The sequence below is a fragment of the Mycetomoellerius zeteki genome, unplaced genomic scaffold, assembly GCF_001594055.1.
Source record: "Mycetomoellerius zeteki isolate Tzet28-1 unplaced genomic scaffold, Tzet1.0 scaffold73, whole genome shotgun sequence".
Classification (NCBI taxonomy): domain Eukaryota; kingdom Metazoa; phylum Arthropoda; class Insecta; order Hymenoptera; family Formicidae; genus Mycetomoellerius; species Mycetomoellerius zeteki.
The window spans coordinates 2,976,915-2,987,412 of NW_017257753.1; the positions used below are offsets into that span (position 1 = coordinate 2,976,915).

Consider the following 10,498-nt stretch of genomic DNA (forward strand, 5'->3'; position numbering starts at 1 on the left):
ACGAGCATATGTCTATAGGACTTTTTTTCTTAGTTTTTTACTCCTCTACACGCTCCCGAAGTTTTGCGATTTAATTTGGAAACACCCTGTATAATAAAAAAATTATATATAATAATAACAATAATATTAATTAATAATAAAGATTGATTTTATAGTTGTAGCATTAGTCATGCTGGAGATACGATGAATCCATCATTGCGTCGCAATAACTGCGAAAATGTGGTCAATAAAGAAGAAATCGGCTCAACGATTGTTACGAAGAGTAAACCAGAACCGAAATCCCCTGTCATAGCCTATGATTACGAGGCAGCTATTAATCAGCCTGACATTCCCATATGTTCAAATATTGATAATAACACACTGAACCAGAGTTGGTCGGAGCAAAGTGATGAATTCTCAGCGCCGACTAAGAAAAGAAATGTTTATGTTCGTGGAAAAACGGGTTTAACTACTAAAAAAAAAGGAATTGTTTTTAAATCGAAGATTCAAGCAAAAAAGGTTACAAAATCTCGTCCGTTAATTTGCGACGACACTCAAATTAAAAAAGAATTGATACCTTCCTCAAAAATTATTCGAAACGTTGAAAATTATAAACAGGAAAATAATGACGGAGTTACTCCGAATCGCCAAATGCCACTTAACCAAGTTTGTTTTCACATAATCTCTCTACTTTTACTGACATTATAATTAATCTGTGTAATATTCCAAAGAATTTGGTGCTTTCTCGAGATGTTCAAAAGACGTCAGGAATCGCAAAAAATGGCAAAAATCTTACTAGCACAGCTACCAGCGTATTTCAAGAAAATTCTAATAAAATTGATAAAAATACAAGATCGGGTCTCTCTCAAAATAAAATCAGCAAAATTCCACGCATAAAACCACCGATAAAACCGAATTCCTTTTTATCTATATATGGAGAATCTCATATTTATCCGGTATAGTTATATATTTATTTGTCTGAAGAAAGCATTAATGTATTTTAGAACACTGAAAAATGTTTGGTTGGATTAATTGGAATTCTAATTGAAAACGGACGAATTAGAATATTCTCTTTAAATCAATTAAATTCTAGTTGTGATAATTGGTATTCCTGATTGATATAATCAGAATCTTCTGGTTTGTCTATTTTCAAACATTTTTCTTAGTGCATATCTTTAATTAATTTTAATTAACAGAATGCAAAATTATCATTGAAAAATGAATTAAAATATTCCACGGAATTTTCTGTAGACAATGAAGAAGAAAAGATATTCGAGTACGTGAGTAAAATAGAAAGATAATTTCTATTTAGAAGATAACTGCACTGATAAATAATTATTAAATTTATGCTTACTTTTACATTTGTAAATAAGAAATATTATTAGATTTTCTTAGTTATAAATATTAACAATTAGTTTTTGGAATAATATTATTCATTTTTTATATTTTTGTTCTATTTATTTTATTTTTCCTACTTATTTTTATTCTGTTGACCATTTTACTATTTAATATGTAATAATTAAATAATAAAAACAGCTTGCTTGTATAATTTAAAATATAATTAAATAATTAAATATTAAATGTATATGTAACGTTAACAAATTGGAAAATAGTTTGAAAAGGGAAACTTTATACGCACTGGACTATAAAAAAACCAAAAACGTCTTGCCAATCATTAATGAAAATTCGTAAGTTGAATCTTTTAAAAAATGAATGTATATATAATTCATAATTTCATGTTTTTATGTTGGAAAATGTTGCCAACAATATAAGTGAAATTTTTGCTTAGAAATTTTTGGTGTCCCGAGAAAAGTTCAGAGATGGATGCTGATGAAGAATTCGAGGGAGATCTGTTGACTCCGATAAAAGAATCACCAATCATTACAGGCGCTGGCGATGATCCACGTTCTGCCACATTATTAAAAAGCTTGGCTCTAAAATGCGAATGTCGATCATGCAATGATCATAAATACGCTTCTACTGTTCGTACTGATCAACATACCGAGACCGAATCTTGGAGCTCTCCCGAGATAGAAAGCACAAGAAAATGGTAGAAAAAGATCATTCTTTAAAAAAAATACAGAAAACTCGATTTTTAAATTATGTTTAAACAATTACATAATTCTGTATGGTGTAATTTCTATGTAGGAAATCAATGAGACATCGTAAATTTATCGATGCGAGTTCCGAAGATTTGTTATCGAATTATAATGCTATTAATTATAACAAGACAAACAGGAAGAATAATGGGTCGAATTTTGCGGGTCATATTACAAAACAACCCTCGATAGTCAATCACACAAAAATGAAAACTTATCAAACGACCAGTTTTTCGTTTTTTAATGTCTTCTTCGATATTGTTTTTTGGCCTTTCGTTTTCTTTCGCGCAAAACAATGACTCATTACCATGTATAGTATTATAAATCCCTGTTACTTATTGTTACGTATAAGCTTGTTGATACATTGATGCACTATATGTAATATTATAATGAACGATAAACATGAACGAAAAACATCCTTGAAATTTATAGAAACATGTGGATTTAATGTATTATAAATCATTTGTAATATAACGCATTTATTATTATTATAAAGATTTATTGTTTATTTTTTTTAAATTTTTAATAAAACCAAATAATTAAAAATATTAAAAGTGATGCGTATAATACATTATACGGACACGTCATATAATAATTGATTATTGCAAAATTATTTTACTCATTAGTTGCAATAGCAGTCGAGATACTGCCTCATAAATACTTTCTAAAAAAGTATTTGTATAGGATTACTTTCTGCCATTAATTTTCTATATATTTTGTTCTATGGAGATTTTTATTATTAATTTTCCAATCATTCAGCATCTTCAAATTAATTAAGAAAAGTATTTGCTTTTATATTTCGAATTACACAGTTACACAAAAAAGTTTTTACCGTGTATAAAAGCAGCGCAACGACGATATAAGGATGTCGTTATAGTTGTTAAAAGTTACAGAATAGAGGTCTTAATTTTTACAGTGTTACGTTATAGTGTTAAATAGTCTTATCGATACTAAAGGCAGTCGTATATTTATGGGAATCCTAAAAAAGACTATCATGTTACATGTTTGCGTCTTGCAGAACAACACAAAATATGCACTTTGTTAGTACTATAAAAAACTGCGATATTATATGATATGAGAAGACACTCTAATTTGTATTTATGTTTCTAAATTCTTATTTTTAGAAACATAAATACAAATTGGACAAATTACTTTTGTTTAAGTAATATTGCCTAAAAATAGAGTAGTATGAGATGATATTGGAGACCTTTCACTACAATAAAAATATTACAAAAGTAATATCATCTTAAGAATCTATGAATTTTGATTTGCGAATTCGTTGTAATTTTATATATGGCACAACTGTGCTTAGGATTGCGATAAAAAGCATCCCAATGTAAGAGACAAGATTGTATAAAATCAATTATTATTCATGCATATTTCTTTCGCTTTTACGATTGTTTCAACAGCTGTTTCTTAAGTACTATCTAAGATTTGATTGGATGCTATGTTTAAATCATCTAGCATGATTACTTTGAAACGTCGTCCAACACGAACCGCATCCGATAATGGTACCGAATTCGTCAAGTTGTTCGAAGATGGTGCATTCATTAACGATCGACGACGTCTTCCTGGCTCGATTTGCTAAAATAAGTTTTAAACAATCAAATTAAAAATGCAAAAATTTCTAGTATGATTTATATTGTATAATAAGAAATTTGAAGATATTTAGAATAATTTATTTTAAAATATTTTATGTACTTTTTTGTTGAATTGTAAACAATTAATGTCTGTCATGCAAATATTAATTTGAGCGGATTAAATATATGTAGTTTTAACAAATATTGCATATATCTACACAACACAATTCTCTGAATAAGTTCATTTTTTGGAAAGAATAAGTACTTTTATATTTATATACTATCCATTTTTTCAAATTCTACAAATCTGTTTTATAAAATTTGCGGCTTGCAATGCCACGCCTGATTGGTCGAAATATATATATAGGCCATCCCATTATGCTAGGAACGTCTTTAGGACGTAGAATGTCCTCTGAAGTTGTTATTGGAGGATTGCGTTGTCTAAGTAATCATATTTGGATCATACTTATTTTAATTAACTTTTGTAGCTTACTTGATTTGCTTCCGGACAAGGTTCACAGTTAGTTTTACATAATTCCACATTACATTCGATGAATACACCCAAAACGTCGGGGAATTTGAAGGCTTGGAAGAATGCATAAGCGATAACAGAAGCGCCTGTATTGGCGGTATCCTTTGTCTTTTGAAAGGCACCAAACAGCTTCGGTTTCAAAGTGCAGCCTCTTTCGTCGGTGAGCTGCAGCATGTTGGTCGACATTTCGTCTCGCGCCGAACAGTCGCGCACCTTAAAAATAATTATAAATGTTTGTTTAATTTATATTATTTGAAATCTAGAATATTATACAATTATACAGAGTGTTGGCAAGTAACGCGTTATAGTTGTAATGTCATTACCGTTACAAATTACTTTTTTTGGTAACGATTGGGTAACGACGTTACATTTTCTTCTGAGTAACGTTCATGGTAACGCAGTTACATTTTTGGGGTAATGGTAACGATTTTACTAGTTACTTTTATCGTTACTCTGTTCCTATTTACATAAAAGTTTTAATCGTAACTAGAGCGTCTACACATTTATCAATTTTTGAGTTTTATTCTTCTACTAAAAAATAGAATTCTGACATCTTTTTTGTATTTACCGCAGGAATTTAATTACGCATATAATGGCGTTTTTCATTGGCAGAATTAGGGCGCATTCAGTGCACTTCGCTGTACAATCGACGTAAAGATGTATGGTTAATAAAAATATAGAAACGAGTTAAAAAAAAAAAACTGCGAAATCCTCAATACATTTTATTATGCTATTTGATAAAATATACTTTAGGCACTTCATCATACAATTGAGATATCTCATTTAGAGTTGTGTACAATGGCTTTAATGTGCACTGAATGCGCACAAAAACACTATACATTCTATTAATGTCAAGAAAAAAAGTGACGAAAAAGTAACGACTTGTTACGTTTTGAAGAACGGTAACGAATTACTTTTGCAAATCAATAACGAGTAACGATAACGAGTTACTTTTTAGGAAAAAGAATGATAACGAGTTATTTTTATGAGATAACGTGGCCAACCCTGAAAATAAAAATATTATATTACGTTACAAATAAAAATAAAATATGTTAATTGTTAGCAACTTCTTTGGATGTTATATAAATTAATTATATTAACGCTATTTATTTTTTCATAATATTGAAACGTACACAAATTATTATTATACATGTAAGATTGTTTCTGACGAATACCTGAAGATCGAAATCGGAATCGCCTTCCACAGAGATTACTAAAGTCATTGTTTCTCCAATTTTTATGAGTCCATTAGCTATGGGTGCAAAAGGTCCTCTGCCAATTTGAATACCCAGTTTGGTTACCGCAGTATCACCATTAAAGGCAATGATCTCCTGGTTTAACATATCTACTGAAAGATTCATCCTTAGAGTTTGATTGATGTTTCCTTCCCAGAGACATCGTACTCTTCGAACTGTATCCCAGACTTCTTGTATACTCGGTTCATTCTTAAGCAATAAGAATTTTTTATTTTAATATTTGACATAATTATAAGGGATATTTTTTACAAGATAATGAGGGAAACGAATTCAATTTCAATGACAATTTTTTTGTCGATCCCTGAGGCCAAAAAAAGTATACGTGTCGCGGCGTTTATCAATATGTGGCTATGTTATTGAGTTATATATTTTTAAAATTCGAAACATTGGACGATCGTTTCAGCGGATCAGGTTCGCATTCATGTCTATTAAGCTAGCGTGCGAATATAAGCACGCTCAAGTAAAATATAAAAAAGATTTAGCACTCTTTATATGCTAATTTATTGCTCTATTCATGATCTTATTATCTCAACTATTTAACAAGAAATTAATTTTATGTTAACTTTTAAAAAAGTCAGAATGCCCATTAAAAATAATAACGATAACATAATAAAAAAACGCTCATGCTATAATTTAGTGCTAATTATGTGCTTTTAATATACTCTCTAGTTTAAATTTTGGTGCGCTACTCTTCACGCCTAAAACAACTCCAAAACATTTGTGTCATACAAGAGAAAACTACCAAATTAGCACATAAGTAGCACTAAATTATAATGTAAGTGTTTTTCTTATATCTTTATTATTTTTGATATTCGATACCAACTTGTAATACGAGAACGTTTTCCAAATACGCTTGACCAGCAGGACCTGTGAAATCGTTGATGAATTGAGTGCCGCAAGAGTCTAGATTTACAGTGAAAGAGTACCGCGTTGAGCCAGAATTCTGTTTTACGTAGATACATTCCGGATTTGAATAATATCCCTGAAATTGGATATTGATATTTATTGTTGATGATTTTTGACGCAATAGATTTTGTTCCGCGCTTACCTTAGAATAAATAATGCCGTCAAAAACACGATTAAATTCAACATTGATTGTCATCATTGTCTTACTGCATTCGACATTAATGCTATGAATATGAGGAGGATGATTGAAATCGTCGTCAGTTTGAGTCTCTGTGGGCGATAAAATTATAAATTATCTTTTTGTATATTTTATGTATTATATTATATGGATACATATAAGAGATACATACCTCCAGTGCCAGTAATTAAGGAACTAGTTTCAGGAATTCGAGGACCTGCCTGTTCAGTTGGTACATTTATGCCAACTTTATTTTGCGTAGTAGAAGGAATGAATGGTCTAATTTTCGAGGGTATGATTGAAGGTCCTAAAGATTCCGGTGATCCTACGGGTACTTCTGAGAAAGGGAAATTTAAAGGTTTTGAGAGTTCTGGAAATCCTGAGAATTGTAGGAGTACTGAGGGTCCTAAGGGTATTAATGATTCTGAAGGTCCCGAGGGTCTTGAGAATCCTGATGGTGGTGAAAACCCTGAGAATTGTGAAAGTCCTGAAGATCCAGGAAATCCTGAGAATCCTGATGGTGGTGAAGACCCTGAGAATTGTGAAAGTCCTGAAGATCCAGGAAATCCTGACAATCCTGAGGTGTTCGAGGGTCCCGAGGGTTGTAAAGGTTCTGAAGACTGGCTTGAAAAGTCTAAGACATGACTACCCGTTGCAATCTGGATGTTCTATATGTAATAATTTAATGTATTTAATTGAGTATATTGCATATATAAGATCAATTTGATGCACTATTATACATATCTGATACAATACTTACAGGATTTACAAAAGCGTCCGCGCTAAATCTAATAAGATTTACATTTTCAGTGTCCGAAATTTCATCGGTTGGATTTGTAATAACGTTTGTCAATTGTTTGCCAGTCTTGGAGGCCGACTGAGACGATTTTGGACTAGGCAATGAGAATATCAGAGTTTGTGGTGTTATGCAAGTTGATGACGATTTCGAGCAATTTAGTGGCAAAAGGATCCGTTGTGTAAGCTGATTTGATTGGGGATTGTAGAATGTAGAACCATTAAAACTTTGAGGTATATTTATTGAGGATTGTTGATTATTTGATTTTGTTGAATATGGTATGGATAAAGGTTGTCCAAATGTTGAGAAATTAATATTTAATGGGGTGTAGATTGATGGTCGAATAGTATAGTTTTCTTCGTCCCTTTTTTGAGAGTTCTTGACTTGGAAGGGATGCTTTCCGAGTGGTTGTTGGTTGCTGAAGGACGACAAGTACGCATTTGGATCCGATTGCTGACGAACTGTAAAAATGTATTGACTCATTAAAAGTGAGTACCTATCGTAATGGATTCCTTAATTTCCGTGAATATAAGGGGAGATGGCAACAACGAAAAGTTTTGTAAAGTATTTCAATATTATTTTTTCAAAACAATTACTTGTACGATAGATGCCTTCTACTTAAAAGAAATCTGTTATTTATCATTTTATAGTGAAAACAAAATATTAAATAAAAATAAAATATTATAAAAAAATGTACATGGATTACAATTATTCGTTTAAAGCAATTCTTAGTCTTCTATCATAATAGTGTGTGAAGATTTGTAATAATTTGAATAAAATATTGCCCAACTAGCTTGGCTGTATCTTATAGTTTTAACGTCAGTAATCTCTGGACAATAAAATTATAAATTTTTTTCGTATCTATAACTATACGTTTTGATTATAAGTAAGAAACCAATACTTGAAATACTTTCGGTTTCAGGAATTCCTGCGGATCCTGAGACTCTTAAAGATCTTGAGGGTTTCGAGAATTCTGAGAGTCCTGATGATTCAGATGGTCCTGAGAATTGTGAAAGTCTTTCTGAAGATCTTGAAAATTCTGAATCTCGTAAGGCTCTTTCTTTTTTAGAGAAATTTCTTGAAGAACGTGTTGACGCTGATGAAGCTCCTAGCGCATTCTCATACGTTTCTATCATCAATTTCTACATATGATAATGTAATTGATTATATTACATGGATTGTATGGCATATTCGAGATTAAGCGCAGCATTATATGTATATATTTAATACAATACTTACAACCCCTCCAGCATAATTCCCTGAAATGCCGATACTATTACCAGTTGCTGTCTCAGTACTACTTTTAGACTGTCTTTGAGATAAATTAGCGATTCCATTGACTTCGCCTGCTTCACCCAAAGCTTTGCCAGATTTGGAGACGGCACGAAGTGGCCTTACACTTTTCGATGAGAAAAGCGGAGGTTGTGGCGATAAGTGAGTGAACGACGATTTCAGGATATTCAGAGGCGACAAAGTCGACGATTGTTGTTTCAATTGATGGTTATAGGATGTGGAGCTTCTAAAACTTTGCGGTATACACATTGAGGAATACTGTTGGCTACTTGGGGTAGAATAGACCTTAGAGGAAAGTTGCTCGCAATCCGAGTAACTGATCTTCGGCGGAGTATAAAGTCGTGACGGCGGCTCCACACGATAGTTCGATATGTCATTCTGTTGAGAGTTTATTCTTGTTTGGAAGGTTTGAGATTTTTCGAGTGATTTTTGTGGCGTATTAAAGATCGGCACGTACGTACTGGAATTCGATTGGGAGCGAACTGTAAAAATACGAATATTTTATTTGTCGAAAAACTTTATTTTAATGATCTTCATAAACATATGGATTAATGAAAAGTATCGCAAATACTGTATATTGTAGTTATTTCGTAAACATTATATCACTTAAATAGTAACTTTTTCTACTCAAAAATATTTTACTTACTATTTATAATATACAAATTAAAATATTACATAAATTAATAAATGATGAAATAGAATTGATAAACAATTGAAATAAAAAATCGCAAAAAAGATACTTACTTTTTATTATATATATAAAGCTGACAATAATATCTTCACGTAAACTTCGATCATTTTTACATATAACTGTTTTATAATTTTATTTAAAAATAACAGCTTAAAAAATAGCAAAAGAAAGTAACTTAAGAGTACAGCTTTAAGAGTTAATGAAGAATTAACTTAATTATTAATACTTTATGACAAACAATGATTTATATTGTCAGTTAGAATAAGCGAGTATTAAAACCAATCTCGGTGTTGAACTTGAAGTGTCTTATGTAACATTCAAATATCGCGATAAGATGATTGATTAATTGTATGACGAGTTAGGAATAATAATTTTACACGTTTAATGTTAAATTGATACGATGATGTTGGCTATACATTATCCCAACATTTTTGACATTTAAAATTTCAATATACATTTGTGACATGCAATAGCTTATTAAACTATCAAGCGTGATTGATTAATTAATGAATTTCAAACAATTCATGATTAACTTTATATTTAATATCATGATTAGAGCCCGGATTGTCCGCTGACCGACGTAGCGATTCCAGTTAACTATAATGCGTTCCTCTTCCTCATGATTCTCCCCACTGCTACTCGCCCGAAGTCGTGGTGATGAGGTCGGGGATGAGGTGTAGTAGGAAGAGCTAGCTACGGTTAAAGCGATCTCAGGACTTTAATCCGGGCTCTAATCATAACAAGTGTACCAGTTCTTTTTTCCTTGGTTGCGCTTAAAAAAGAAGTGAATGATCATTGAATTCTTTGGCATTATTCTTACCGGAATTTGTATTCGCGGTTCTCTTAAAGATTGTGTGACCGCTGAAATCCTGGCTGCATATCACTATACCCAAAATAGCGACGAAAACAATCACTGAGATAAATTTCATCTCTAGAAGGTAAATTTTATTTTAGTTAATAATTAAATTCTTTTTTCACTATTTTTCAATTTCAACAATCACGATTTAGTTTTTTAAAATGCATTATTTATTAATAATCAATATTAAATGTAATAATATTAAAAATTAAAACTTTAAGTTATCTTTTATATAGAAAGTCTTTTTTTATATTATATTATATTAATAAGTCTTCTATAAAATTCTCAATATTTTTATTTATTAATATCGTTTTATTTATTATTTATATATA

The 10,498-nt window shown here is 31.0% G+C and overlaps 2 protein-coding genes across 2 annotated transcripts in view; one reads left to right on the plus strand and one right to left on the minus strand.

The window, feature by feature from the left end:
• The window catches only part of LOC108729415 (uncharacterized), a 3,657-nt gene extending 1,108 nt beyond the window's left edge, over positions 1-2,549 (plus strand). The window contains exons 2-6 of the mRNA XM_018458526.1: positions 156-645; positions 711-935; positions 1,231-1,255; positions 1,769-2,029; positions 2,128-2,549. Coding sequence (XP_018314028.1) covers positions 184-645; positions 711-935; positions 1,231-1,255; positions 1,769-1,836 — 780 coding nt within the window. The 5' untranslated portion in view covers positions 156-183 and the 3' untranslated portion in view covers positions 1,837-2,029; positions 2,128-2,549. The remainder of the gene's footprint in view (positions 1-155; positions 646-710; positions 936-1,230; positions 1,256-1,768; positions 2,030-2,127) is intronic.
• An 815-nt stretch (positions 2,550-3,364) lies between these two features.
• On the minus strand, positions 3,365-10,239 carry LOC108729335 (uncharacterized). Its single transcript, XM_018458393.1, has 10 exons — positions 10,131-10,239; positions 8,566-9,101; positions 8,237-8,468; positions 7,291-7,787; positions 6,703-7,198; positions 6,495-6,622; positions 6,270-6,428; positions 5,366-5,635; positions 4,152-4,403; positions 3,365-3,662 (listed from the first exon to the last, which is right to left on the minus strand). The coding sequence occupies exons 1-10, from the start codon at positions 10,237-10,239 to the stop codon at positions 3,495-3,497; spliced, it is 2,847 nt and encodes a 948-aa protein (XP_018313895.1). The 3' UTR covers positions 3,365-3,494.
• Between the last annotated feature and the right edge of the window lie 259 nt (positions 10,240-10,498).